The sequence below is a fragment of the Denticeps clupeoides genome, chromosome 13, assembly GCF_900700375.1.
Source record: "Denticeps clupeoides chromosome 13, fDenClu1.1, whole genome shotgun sequence".
Classification (NCBI taxonomy): Eukaryota; Metazoa; Chordata; class Actinopteri; order Clupeiformes; family Denticipitidae; genus Denticeps; species Denticeps clupeoides.
In genome coordinates, this window is record NC_041719.1 from 2,460,779 (window position 1) to 2,474,886 (window position 14,108).

A 14,108-nucleotide genomic window follows, 5' to 3' on the forward strand; every position below is an offset into this window, starting at 1 on the left:
GATTGTCACATGTGATGCAGAGAAGTACAGCACAATTTGTCCTCTGCATTTAACCATCACCCTGAGTGAGCAGTGGGGACCATGACAGGCGCCCGGGGAGCAGTGAGTGGGGACGGTGCTTTGCTCAGTGGCACCTTGGTGGATCAGGATTCGAACCGGCAACCTTCTGATTATGTGGCCGCTTCCTTAACCGCTAGGCCACCACTGCCCACATTTCCACTCGCTGAACTGGCCAGACTCTTGTTTTGGTGGGCTGACTGAGGACATCTTGTTAAATGGATTTATTAAGGACAATACACAGGAAATGCGTCCTCCAGCGGCTTTCTCTCTCTGTCGGGGCAGTGGTGGCCTAGCAGAAGCGTCCCTGTTATCAGAAGGTTGCCGGTTCGAATTCCGATCTGCCAAGGAGCCACTGAGGTGCCACTGAGCAAAGCACCGTCCCCACACACTGCTCCCCGGGCGCCTGTCATGGCTGCCCACTGCTCACTCAGGGTGATGGGTTAATTGCACAGGACAAATTTCACTGTGTGCACCATGTGCTGTGCTGCTGTGTATCACATGTGACAATCACTTCACTTCACTGTACATTTATGGAGCCCTGACTGATCAATCTGGGCTCCCCAATCAAGGGCCTGGTGTCCTAGCGGTCCCCACCTTATAGACACAAGAATGCTCACCATCCATTCTAGACTCAGAAGACCCTTCAAAATGTTTTTCGACACACACAATCTTTTCCTCTTCCATGTAATGAAAGATCAGATCTGCTGACCCGTCAGAGTTATCCTGAAATTGAATTAATGCGACTGGATAGGAGACCCAACAGAAATACTGCATAATAATAAAATTATATTGCATACTAAATACTGCATAATAGCAATATTATATTATTTTTGTCATAGAAAATAAACTGACATTTCGGGTTATGTCTGGACATTCACATTGTTCTCTGTGCCTTTTTAAAAACTTTTCTGGCCCGGAGAGCTGCGCCCATCGTCTGGGTAACAGGAACATGTGGCAGCTCCCGGGCCTGCTGGGCCAGATGTGCTCGGCCCTGTTTAAACTGGGCCCGGTGATGGATGTGGGGCAGATGACAAATCTCTGCTAGGAAGCAGCTTCCTGATGATTCAACTCCAGACTCCGCTTTTAGCTTCTCGGAGGACATTAATACTGCGAGTGAGATTAATGCGACTCGCCCACCTGTGCACCTGTACTGTTCCACTTGGTCATCCAGCAGCTTTGTTCTTTTACATGTCTTGGTGCAACTCAAGAATAGATTTCATTAAAAAAAAAAAAAAAAAACAGCAGCACAGCACACAGGGAAATTTGTCCTCTGTATTTAATCCATCATCCTTGGTGAGCAGTGGGCAGCCATGACAGGTGCCCGGGGAGCAGTGTGTGGGAACGGTGCTTTGCTCAGTGGCAAATCGGGATTCGAACCGGGAACCTTCTGATTACGGGGCCGCTTCCTTCACCGCTAGGCCACCACTGAATTTATTTCACTTTGCTGGGCAGGAGGCCTACAGATCCGCTCCTCCTGCCACTTTTTGGATTTTGGAAGAGCAGGAGCAGTTTTGAGAGAAATACAAATGTGAGAAGTAGTCCAGCTTGGGAAGACTGAAGCTGACGCTTGCTGCTGATCTCTACATGATCAGCTTTGAACAAGGAGTGAAAAGCAACGTGAAAATCCTCCCCGTGTGACCTGATGATGGTGATGCATGGGCTCCACGAGCCCTGAGAAGGTGTCCTGTGGTATCAACTTGTCAGCCTCTGGAGAATCCGCACTCATGATTGTGATACGGTAAAGGTCTGTACTTTAAATACATCTCAAAGTAACATGGACACGAATGTAAGAAATAAAGGTTCTCAGTGGGTCACACTGCCTCCCGCTGCCGTTTCTCCTCCAGGTAAACGCTCCATGTGCATCTAAGAGGTGGAGATGCTGAAGACGCTCGGTCCCACACATCACAGCCCTGGGCCCTTGTCCCCAGATCCCTCCACGCCGGTCTGTTATTGGCTGACGGAGGTCCGATGTCGATGAGATGGGACATGGACTTCGTTCATTTTCATGCTTTATTCCTTATCTGACGCTCACAGCCTGTCAAAGCAGGTAAAACCACTCACTTCAACATCGTTTATGGTATTTTGTGACATTTGATTATTTTTGTGCATTGTTTATTGTTATGAATATGAGTATAACCTACGTTATACTCATATTCCATTAATAGTTTCCATTAACGTGAGTTCAGCTCCAAATTCCGGCAGCTTCCGAACAGGGGGTTATAAACAGCAGCAGAGGCCAGATATAGAACATGCCGAGGCCACGCCCAGCCTCCCAGAGGGACGGTGTTAAATGAGCCCCGACGTGGCGACGTGCCGATTTATAAGCAGGGGGACGGGGACAGGCGGGACTGTTATTGTAATTGATGGCCCTTCGCCGCCTTTGCAAAGTTCATTAGCGCCGCAGCTCACTTCATGCCGACACTCGCGCGGCAGCCGAGACGAACCGACCGGGCCCGGCCTGTTCCACGCCAGTCACCAGACGGGTACAGGACGGGGAGGAAGAGGCGTGAGATGATGATGAGGGAACCGTACCTTCGCCACGTTAAACCCAACGTCCTGTGGCACAGCTGTAAATTCCACTCCTCTGAACCCGAATAGCACCGCCATTCACACCCTGCCAGGCGAGGGAAATATTTCTCGCGCCATAAAACAAGGTTGGGAGCCGTTTGTTATCGGCATATGGTCGGTCTGAGTCAGTGTGTGTGTGTGTGTGTGTGTGTGTAGAAGGTAGAGATGTAAGTAGACACAACTAATTATCGGCCTTCCTCTTCGCTGGCGGGGAGGTCAGAAGAGCATGACAGAGTGGCGGGATGTGCTGTGATTGGCTCCCCAGTGACAGGCCGAGTTTCTCTTGCTTTTCTCGCCGCTGGTGCCCAGCAGGACCGTCAGGTCCACAGCAGCTGAGAAACACGATTAACACTGGACCCTGCAGGCTGGAACTATCATCGTGCTTGCGATAGTGAAAAATCGTTTTTTATTTTGAGATGATGATGGAGTTTGTTATTTAATTGAACTTTTTCACAATTGAAATGTGTATAAATATATATATATATATGGGAAGGTGCGGCTGCGTTCTGTATTAGTTGTAGAAGGCCGGATGGGAGTTCCGGTAATCCAGTTGTGAGATCACTAGGGACTGATGGATAATAAATAAAATGGGCCACAGGGACCACAACACAGACGTGAAAGGAGGGTAAAAGACAAATGGCCAAACGAGGACAGGACATTTATAACAATAAGGACGGATGGGAAATATCAGGGCAATGAAAGACAAGGCAAGCACAAAATCCTGGAGCGAAGTACCAGGAAATGTCCGGATCGTCACATATTATATAATCTGCCCGCACCTTGTTTGACCACGATTGGCATTAAACTAAACGGAATGCCGATCAGCGAGCGCGGCGAGATTTCTTTTCTTTAATAGTAATAAACGAGCAGGAGCGGGAACGCCGGCGTGAGATCTGTGACGGTGAGTCCTGTAGTGGCACCCTGTCGTCCCCGGTAATTTAGAGCGTCAGTGGCGAATGAAATTAGCCGGGAAAGCTGGGCGTGCGGTGACGGATCGTCCGACTTCCTCGCGTCCTCCGCCTCCCCCAGTTACATAAATTTCCACCCAAGGACAGGCCGGGAATCCGATCCCGAACTCGGCTCATTAATCAGGCCGCCTGCGCCTGGACTTTGTGTTTTTCGTACTCGAACTACTTTGCATTTGTTGTGTCTTATTATTCCCGGCCGACAGGTTGATTACATTTACATGGGACCGAGCTTTTCATATTCAAACAAACATTCATTATTAATAGCGCGGCCTGCTCACGTTTCTGCGACGAAGCAGAGAGACGGTAAACGTCGTTCATTCTCTTTGGAAAAATTGAGGGTCCATTAAAGGAGGCAAAGCAGCCAGGAAGGCGAGACGCACAGAAAAACACAAGAAGGCGCAGATGCCGCAGATCCATGGCAGATTGTGGGATTCTGTTCACTCTTGGAAAGTGAAAGCGAAGCGATTGTCATTGTGAAACACCGCAGCGCAGCACACGGTGACAGTGTGACACGTGTCCTCTGCATTGAACCATCACCCTTGGTGAGCAGTGGGCAGCCATGACAGGCGCCCGGGGAGCAGCGTGTGGATTGTAGCCTAGGGTGCTAGTAGCCTAGTGGGGTAACACACTCGCCTATGAACCAGAAGACCCAAATCCCACTTAATACCATTATGTCCCTGAGCAGGACACTTAACCCTGAATGTCTCCAGGGGGAACTGTCCCTGTAACTACTGATTGTAAGTCGCTCTGGATAAGGGCGTCTGGTAAATGCTGTAAATGTAAATGGCTTCAAACGGCAACCTTCTGATTACAAGTCCGGTTCCACTGGCCCCTTTGTATTATATGTGTGGGAGTAAAATCGCTCCGTGCAAACTGGTAATACGACCCACGTCCCGGCTCTTCTCACCTCTCTCCACCGGCTCCCGGTAGCTGCTCGCATTGAGGTTAAATCCTCGATGCTGCCTACAGGGCTGTAAATGGAAGTTCTCCCTCTTACACCAACACACTACTAGTTACACTCCTGCACGCCCTCCCAGATCTGAACACGAAACGAGACTAAAAATTCCCTCTTCACGGGGTCTCCGATCCCAACCGACGCTGTTCTCCTTTGTTGTCCCTGGCTGGTGGGACAACTTGTCCTGCTCCATTCGACTACCACCACCTTCAAGAAGCAGTTGAAAACCCACTTGTTTAAAAAGTATTTCAGACGAATCCAACACCTTCACACACACACGCACTGACAAAATAAAATAAAAAAAAAATTTAATCTAGCACGTAACAGTTCCCTATCATGTTCTTTCCTGACAAGTTTGGCCTTATCAGGACTCTTAGTTTTGTAACTCAAAATCTATAGAAACCGAATGGGAATCGCTGGTGTCCTGTTGTAAGTTGCTTTGGATAAAATTGTCTGCAAAGTAAAGTAAAGTAAAGTAAAGTAAAGTAAAGTAAAGTAAAGACGAGAATCCAGAGTCAACCGCAGGACGGCGAAATAATAACATCAGCGCGGTTTAGGACGAAAAGGAAAGTTTCCTCCGACCTCGCCGGTAGAGCGAGGGCCGTACCTGCCAGCTTTAATATCGTCCCCCGGCTCGCATCATTCCATCTGACTTGGCCGCTCGATTAAGCTCTCGCCACCGCCACCCCTGTTCCATTTCTGTCCGACTCGTCCCCAAAATAGCCCGGCTGTTAGCGGCTCGCGCAACTTTGAGGAGCCTGTGTCAGGGTGCCGTAATAAAACGCACACCTGGCACAAGCGCCATTTTCTTGTCCCTCCTGATGTTGTGTCCCGTCCCTGACAGGACGCATCGCCACGAACACACTGGGAGGGGCTTTCACGCGCTGGAAGGGGAAAGGACGAGCGCCGGCTGTCACAGAGAGGGACATCAGTATTCCTGTCCTGTCATCGGGGCTCCCTGACATCACATTTCAACACACACGCCAATCGCAGGCCGTCTCCGTCCTGCCGTGAGTGACGGGAAGAGGAAGATGAAATGGGACAAATGAAATGGGACAAATAATAATAATAACAACAATATCCGCTCATTAAATTCAGCTGAAGATGAAGGTGAAAATGTGATTTAGTTCTGATCGAGATTTTCCATTTGAAATATGCAGAACGTGACCTGTTGACATCGTTTATGGACGCGGCGTCACGTGACCAGCTGCTGACCGGAGAGGGACGGCGTCTTCGTTTACATGAAATCTAAAGGTGATGAAAGTGAGTCTTTCTATCGTCGTTGCGCATCCATGATCTCCTGGTATCGGATGAACGGAATGTTTAAAATCCGATTGTATAAAACTCTCTTTTCAGGATTACTATCGTGGCAACAATGCGTCTGAACTGAGGCATCATAAATTGTTTTTTGCTATGTGCTACTCATATTGTTGCTTGGTGGTAGTAGCCTAGTGGGTGACACACTCGCCTATGAACCAGAAGACCCGGGTTCAAACCCCACTTACTACCATCGTGTCCCTGAGCAGGACACTTAACCCTGAGTGTCTCCAGGGGGGACTGTCCCTGTAACTACTGACTCTGGATAAGGGTAAATGTAAATGTAAATAAGTGCAAGTTTTTCACACGAATCGCACAACAATGCAAGTCAAAAGCGAATAAGATAATGAGACCGGGACCGTATTTCACTCTACTTTACTTGTCCTGATGGCCTGAGCCTGATGGACCTCGAGCAGAGAATTAGTCTTTTTTCTCTTCTTTCTTTTTTAATACTGACGCACATTTATCATATGCAGAAGTACAGTGATAGATCTCCAGAGGGCGCCAGAGTTTCTATTCTTGTCCCGTGGTATTAATATTTGAACCGCCTAATCATGCAGCATTTTAATAATATCCGAATGATAAAAGGTTTCGGTCTGATAAAGAATAGATCGTTGCTTTATTAGATTATTTCCAGAAAAGAAAAAAGTATTTTCGAGGAGAGAACGGGCCTCTTTTGAATTCACTGAAGTCTGGTTCTGATTCCTTCGGCAACATGATGGTTTTTCACCATTATAGCTGCCCAACTGCCGATACGTCCAACATTGGTCAAATATTGATTTATCTAAAGCGATTAATACAGAATTTCCATCGCTTCATGAAACAGTGACGTGACGTGTGCAGAGAAAGACAACTTTGTTCTCCATCTGTAGACTTCTGCTTGTGTGAGAGTGACACCAAGTTCTTCTGCACACATCTCCACATCTCAACGTGGAATCAGGACTAGTAACAGGCGCCCGTGTTAAACTGTGCATCACAGGACATGGTGACACTGACCTGGACAGCCAGGGACGATCATGGTGGGGACCAGGGACCCCTGGTTTTCCAGCCTTTGTTAAACCTGGTAGTAGCCCAGTGGGTAAGGTACTACCAGGTCCAAACCCCACTTACTCCCATCGTGTCCCCGAGCAAAACTCCAGGGGGACCGTCCCTTGTCCCCGCAGCTCTGGATTTGGCGTTGTGCGACACGTTTCGCAACGTTTCATTAACTGCGCCAGCTTCACGGCCGCCCCGGTTCGGTGTCGTGGCGTGTGACGTCACCGCGGACCTCCGTCGCGCAATAAAAGTTCTCGCGTGTAAGTGAGCGGTACGTGAAGGTCGGAGGAGGAGCAGGAGGAGGAGGAGGAGGAGGAGGAGGAGATCCCCGCGGCGCTGGAGGCTGGATCCCCACGATCCCGGATCCCGGGGGGTGTGGAGCAGGGCGATAAAAGACGCGCGGCGCGCCCACGGAGCCCCGTTTCCCGTGCAGCAGGGCGTCGGGGTCGATGTCGGGAGGAAGTTCTCAACATGTACCAGGGCCACTCGCAGGTAAGGGGACCCGGTTCCACGCCACCATGTCACTGCATGCTGCATGCGTCCTGCGTGTCCTGCTTCACGCATTCTTCTTCTTCTTATTATTATTATTATTATTATTATTGGAGAATTGTCGCTGGTCATCTGCTCCGTGGGCGACGTGGAAAGGACGCGGAACGTAAACGCGATTAAAAAAAATAAATAATTAAAAATGCAAAAGTAGCCCGAATTCCAACTTGTGCTGCACCGATCCTGCCTCCCCCGTTCTTCCCAGAAGCGGGAGGAAATCGGGGCGACCGGCGACACGACGACCAGCGTCCCGCTCGCTCCGTTCTGTCACTCGAGATGGTTGTTGCATTCGCAGGTGGGGTTCTGACGAATAACGCAGTAAAAGTGCAAACTGGACCATTTCATTAATTAAGGCGATCAGTCTGTGGGGACAGGGACAGGGTCTGCTGGGGGACAGCAGGTGCACGCAGCCAGAAGGGTCTTCTGTCCTGCGCAGGTCACGTTTATGGTCCGGTAAACGTCCCCACACCCATCGTTCCACGTCCAGACCGCCCTACAACGTCGCGATGGCTGTAACGTAGTTAATTTTTTTTAGCACTAATTAGTGTTAATTAGGGTTAATTCGGGTTAATTAAGGGGCCAGGATGCATTTAAAACATCGTCAGCTAATTTGTGTTTCTGGACGGTGAATGAAACTTTTTCCTTGTGACGAAGGCGAAGGTCTATCTTTAGCCGGGTGACGTGTGACCTGGGTCTCGGATGACACCGGCCCATTGTCACCTCAGACGTGGAGGAGATGATCCAGGTTGAAGATGGTACGGTGCTGCGTGCCGATTGATCGGGGCGAGTGTGAGTGGATCTTGAATGGCTCCGTGACGCGGGACCTGGCGGCCACCCCACGGCCGGCGAACGCCGGCACGTTTCCCCCCCTAATTAGCCAGGACGAGGGCGGCGTCCTCTCCTCCGTCTGACGTGCCCCTCCGTTGCCCTGGGACACCGCGCAGCATCGCCTCAGATCTCCATCCAGGCGAGCTCTCCAGCTCCAGCCTTCTCCAGCTCATCTATTTTTAATTCCCACGAGGCACGGGGAGGTATTAGATCCGGAACATTCAGCCATTCAGCAGAAATGGCGGGCCGCGACGAGACCTGTCCCCATGACAGCTGCTCGTCATCTAGTGTCCTCTTTAACGCCCATTCCCAGAGGGAATCTGGCACATTACATAACACATGTACTGTACGGGGCAAAAGTTTACCAGTTTACACCAGCAAGCAGTTTTACTAATAACCTCCATCAAATATTGATTTAATTTGCTTCTTTTCGTGGAACGGTGACGTGATATGTGTAGAGGACGAGACCCTGAGCAGAAATATGACATTGTTCTCCATCTGTAGGCCTTCGCTTGTTGGAGATCGTTCAGTAGACCGACACCCGGTCGTTCATTTTTAAAACCGGGATTATTCGTGTGTTTTAGACTTCCAGTTACTGTTGGGAAGATGGAAAAGTTGAAGGACATAAAGAACATGTTTAATTGCTGCTCTCGGCGTATTTGGCTGGAGCTCTGCGGCCGAGTGGCGTCTCTTCCTCCGGTGTCCCGGTGGCCGCATCGTGTAAAAAGTTAAAGTGTTAAAGTGAAGTGATTGTCACATGTGATACACAGCAGCACAGCACACGGTGCACACAGTGAAATTTGTCCTCTGCATTTAACCTCACCCTGAGTGAGCAGTGGGCGGCCATGACAGGCGCCCGGGGAGCAGTGTGTGGGGACGGTACTTTGCTCAGTGGCACCTTGGCAGATCGGGATTCGAACCGGAAACCTTCTGATTACGGGGCCGCTTCCTTAACCGCTAGGCCACCACTAGGTTGCCGGTTCAAATCCCGATCCACCAAGGTGCCACTGAGGTGTCACGGAGCAAAGCACCGTCCCCACACACTGCTCCCCGGGCGCATGACATGGCCGCCCACTGCTCACTCTGGGTGATGGGTTAAATGCAGAGGACAAATTTCACTGTGTGCACCGTGTTCTGTGCTGCTGTGTATCACAAGTGACAATCACTTCACTTTCACTTTCACTGCCCCCAAAACTTCATTTTAAAACGTTTTTCAATAGTTAAAGCTTACAGCACCTGGTATTCCCAGGCAGTCTCCCATCCAACTACTAACCAGGCCCAAACCTTCTTAGCTTCCGAGATCAGACGAGATCGGGCGTTCTTCGGCTGGTATGGCCGTAAGCTGAGCGTTATGAATGGGAATGTTGCACAAGATGTATTTTTATATCTAAAATTGCATTTGGAAGACAACCAGACATGCAGGTGAGGAACTGCTGGGACGTGCCAGGGCCATCGATCCATCGGCGATGGATGCCTTGATGCTTTTTCCTCGTGTGTTCTGCCACAGGGAACGCTGCATTTGTCACCGTGCTGCTTCAGGGCCACGTTTGTTCCTGTCGTTAAAGCTCGGCTCGAGGAGGAAAAGGGGGATTCTAAGAGGCCGTCGTCGAGTTAAAGTCAATGAGCCGTCCGTCACAATCCAAGGCTGTGGCCCTGATTTAATTCACGCCATTTTTGCTCCTGCGGTGAGTGGAGAAGCTCATGGAAGTGGAGCAAATTGCCGGCTCCGAACTCCGATGGCAGCACCCATGTGTGTGTCACCTCTCTCCAGGCCACTTATCTAGGAGTACAAAACTCAAGGCCGGCTAGAAAAACAATCAACAGGGAGCGCCCCGGCGGGACAATGATGAGGAGCCGAGTGGAAAAACGGCGTCCCCGGGAGAGCTGCCTGCCTGCCTGCGACGAGAAGACGGCGGGAGGCGGGCTTCGTAAGGCGGAGCGCTGAAGAAGTCGCGCGTCCCTCCCATCATGTGGCATTAAGAAAGGGCCCTTGTGCGACACTGACTACCAACTCTGGTCCGGAGGATCCGTTTAAGGGCAATAACAAGTGCACATCTACACCTCCGGCGCGTTGGTGTCGAGGTTAAGCGACGTCCACGTCCACTAGGGGGCAGAGTAACACGTTTCAGCGACAACAACTTCACACTTGCAGCATCTGCAGGGTAGGGAGCGCGGCGTGGAGGGATTTGAGGACTTTTCCACAATTCCACGAGGACCCTAGCAGCAGTTTGTTGAGGAACAAACAGGAATCCACTGCAGTGGTCCTGGCAAAGGTAGACAGTGATGGCCGGAGTCTGGAGACGTCCCTGAAGTGGACGGTTTGTGACTGGACTGAGACTTCCTGGGGATGGAGAGATACTGTTTTTTTATTACTTACCTTATCTGTAATTAGTAATAATTACCATCATGCCATTTTCATGCAACTAGCTTCTTTCAGAAACGGATCTACTCGATTGCTTTAACCTTGTAGAGAAGCGGTCAACCATCATCTTCCCCAATTCTGTATTTTGGGGTTGAAAAAAAGAGTTTTTTTGCAGCTTCTGACATGTCAGGAGCCGATACCATGTCGTGCATGTTGCTCCACGATGCTCTGAACTAGAAGACCTACCGGGGAACCAGAGCTTTAGAGGGAACCGGAGACGGTCTTTTAATTACTGTTATCAGTCCTGTACTGTACTTGAAACACTTACCACCCCAACCTTCTGTCTGTGGTGCAACAAAAGCCCGGCTTCCAGTGTCAATCCGGCAAGAAAGAGAGTGCCACGTTCCCAGGCCGGTTTTTAGTTGGCCGGCAGTCCAGCTCTTCCTATTGGCTGGACTTTGCGATTGGACTGGCGAGAAGTGAAACGTTAACCTTTCGTCTTCATTACATTAGTTTCACCATCCAATGTCCATGACCTTCCGGTAAATTCCACCTACACCAGTGGACAGTCTGCAAGGCACAGAGCATATTTCAGTATGAAATTGCATAAAAACGTTTTAATAGCTACATCAATAAAAATATTTTTGCTACGATTGGTTAAACTAGCAAGTGACGATGCTGATTTGGTCACGTCTGTGGACAAACTTTCAAAGTCTAATTTGCATCAGTTGTTGCGATTTGTGTCCTAGACAGGACAACAGGTTTCTCTTGGCTTCATCGTATTATTGTTGGTTCCTCGGGGTGGTCGTAGCCTAGTGGGTAACACACTTGCCTATGAACCAGAAGACCCAGGTACAGACCCCACATACTACCATCGTGTCCCTGAGCAGGACACTTAACCCTGAGTGTCTCCAGGGGGGACGGTCCCTGTAACTACTGATTGTAAGTCGCTCTGGATAAGGGCGTCTGGTTAATGCGGTAAATGTAAATGTAAACAACAGGTTCCTCTTGGCTTCATCGTGCTATTGTTGGTTCCTTAATACGGCCATGAAGAGCCGAGGAAATGATAGTACAATTACAAAAACTGACACATCGTTCCCCCGCTAGACGCCTAGCGAAGACGCTGATGGGCTTTGTGTGTGTGTATGGTGGCGTTCGGCTTCTTTTCCCCTGAGCTACAGAGCAAATCTCGTTCCAGGAAGTAGGCCAAAGCTCCCCAACTCGTGCGGGAGGGTAGCGTGCGCTGCTTCATCCGTCTCCGAGGGAACTGTGGACAACAGTCTGACGCTCATCGGGAATTTGTAAGGCCACGAAGAAGACTTCTCACCTGGCGAATATATGGCCTGCATCTAATCCAATAGGGTTAGTAGCCTAGTGGGTAACACACTTGCCTATGAACCAGAAGACCCAGGTTCAAACCCCACTTACTACCATCGTGTCCCTGAGCAAGACACTTAACCCTGAGTGTCTCAAGGGGGGACTGTCCCTGTAACTACTCATTGTAAGTCGCTCTGGATAAGGGTGTCTGGTAAATGCGGTAAATGTAAATGTGATCTGAACCTCGCACTGCATGGACTGTGACGTCTCGCTCTGTTCAAGGGGAAGACGTTCAGTCAATGACGGCCGGTCCAGATTCTGTCACCCCCCCCCTGTTGGTATGCAGATCCACTTGATCCATTCAGCAGATGAAATCTCCCGCCTAAGCGCTCACCTTATTGCGCAGAGGCGCCTTCGCGTTGCCACTCCGCCCTCATTGGTCAGCGAATCGCAAGTGCTAAGCCGGAGGAAGGAGGGAATGTTGGAGGAAGGTGACATCTTCGTCTTCCCGACGCCCTCGGATCCATCCCCTCGTCCCGTTACTAATCCTAAAGGGATCCTAAAGGGGCGTCTGCAGAGAGCTGATGGGGCAGTGAAACAAACAGAGATGCTCTCTGGTTTCCAAATTAAGTTTATCGGCTCGTTTGTGCCACAAACGAATTGTTTGTCTCGGAATCTCGTTACGTAAGTTGGTCACGAAAAAGCGACCGAGCAAATTCTCAATTATTAATGCTGAAGGTAATTACAGCCGTAATAGAACAAAACTCCTAGTTACATAAGCGGGCTGCTGAGATGAAAATAAAATGTATTAATTAATTAATTGATGAAACATATTCTGAATAATAAGGGGAAGGAAAAATAAGGACAAATAGAACTTTTATGGGATCGTTTTCAAAGGTTCGTGTTGCCCAGTGGGACTCGTGCTAGGTCTGAGGATGGTGATTTAAAGTTCTGCGAGAGTTTGGATTTTTAGGGCGAGGCATCGCTCAGACCCCAAATAGCCTCGCAAAGCGCCAGAGCCGGCGTGTGTGTTTTTTTATGTCTCGGGCTGTACAGTAGCCGAAACTGGCACTTCCTGTCTCTGCTAAAGAGACCTGGGAGCAGGGAATTGTACGTCTATAAATAGCCCACTTCGCACATGCTTTATTTCGCCGGCGCACAATGAACCGCTGCCGGAGAGCCACATGCTGAATTTCCAAGGGTAAAGTCAGGGAGGACGCCCCGCCCCCTCCGCTCCCATGTCCCCGGCCGCGCCCCGGGGCTCCGGCGCGAACATGTCTGGTGCTGATGGCTCACGGGGCTCAGGTGGAGTCAGCATCATTAGTGTCCCTCGCAGGGAGGCGGGGTCAGCGGGAGAGGCGGGAAGGAAAGGTCGAAGTGCACTGGCGCCAACTCCTCCACGGCTCAGTGATGGATGAAAGACTTGTTTTTGCTGGATGGTGGAAGAGAGAGAGGGAGGCAGGTGGGGCCATGCAAAAAAAACAAAAAAAAACATCTGCATTAGAATTACGCTTCTATCCCTACCGAGTCGTACATTTAATTAACAGATACATATTTAGACTTACAGCCTGCTGGCCATTCGCTGGAGTAGCTGCAGTTATAAAAGTCCCCTGCAGCAATGTTGCCAGATTGGTCCTTGTTTCAAATCTAATTCCTGGAATTCAGCCTAAGTGGGTAACACACTCGACTATGAACCAGAAGACCCAGGTTCAAATCCCACTTACTACCATTGTGTCCCTGAGCAGGACACTTAACCCTGAGCGTCTCCAGAGAGGGACTGTCCCTGTAACTACTGATTGTAAGTCGCTCTGGATAAGGGCGTCTGGTAAATGCTTCAAATGTACTGAAATGTTATTTTCAGAATCTTGAAAAGCTATAGGGACCTGAGAAGTAGAATTAGAACAAATCTAATGTGTAGATGTAATTTTGTTTATTAGATTAGTAAGTGGGGTTTGAACCCAGGTCTTCTGGTTGATAGGCGGGTGTGTTACCCACAACCGCACCAAGAGCAAAAGGAAAAAGTCATCTTCCCAGCGCCGCCGCCTTTACTGCAGACTCCTCATCATCTCACCAACCCCACACAAGCAGGGACACAATGCAGGCTTCCCTGGGGGCACCAGAGGCCACGTTGCATTGTGGGAGTTCAGCTTGC

At 49.8% G+C, this 14,108-nt stretch overlaps 1 protein-coding gene, 1 long non-coding RNA gene and 1 other non-coding gene across 3 annotated transcripts in view; 2 read left to right on the forward strand and 1 right to left on the reverse strand.

The window, feature by feature from the left end:
* The first annotated feature begins 3,422 nt into the window (after positions 1–3,422).
* On the forward strand, positions 3,423–6,068 carry LOC114802680 (uncharacterized). Its single transcript, XR_003751756.1, has 3 exons — positions 3,423–3,529; positions 5,396–5,561; positions 5,712–6,068. It is a non-coding gene; the product is annotated as an uncharacterized LOC114802680 (long non-coding RNA).
* A 1,105-nt stretch (positions 6,069–7,173) lies between these two features.
* The window catches only part of pex5la (peroxisomal biogenesis factor 5-like a), a 49,075-nt gene continuing 42,140 nt past the window's right edge, over positions 7,174–14,108 (forward strand). The window contains exon 1 of the mRNA XM_029000236.1: positions 7,174–7,395. Within this exon, the coding sequence (XP_028856069.1) occupies positions 7,375–7,395 (21 nt within the window). The 5' untranslated portion in view covers positions 7,174–7,374. The remainder of the gene's footprint in view (positions 7,396–14,108) is intronic.
* Positions 9,502–9,620, reverse strand: LOC114802762 (5S ribosomal RNA). The gene has a single exon (XR_003751780.1). It is a non-coding gene; the product is annotated as a 5S ribosomal RNA (ribosomal RNA).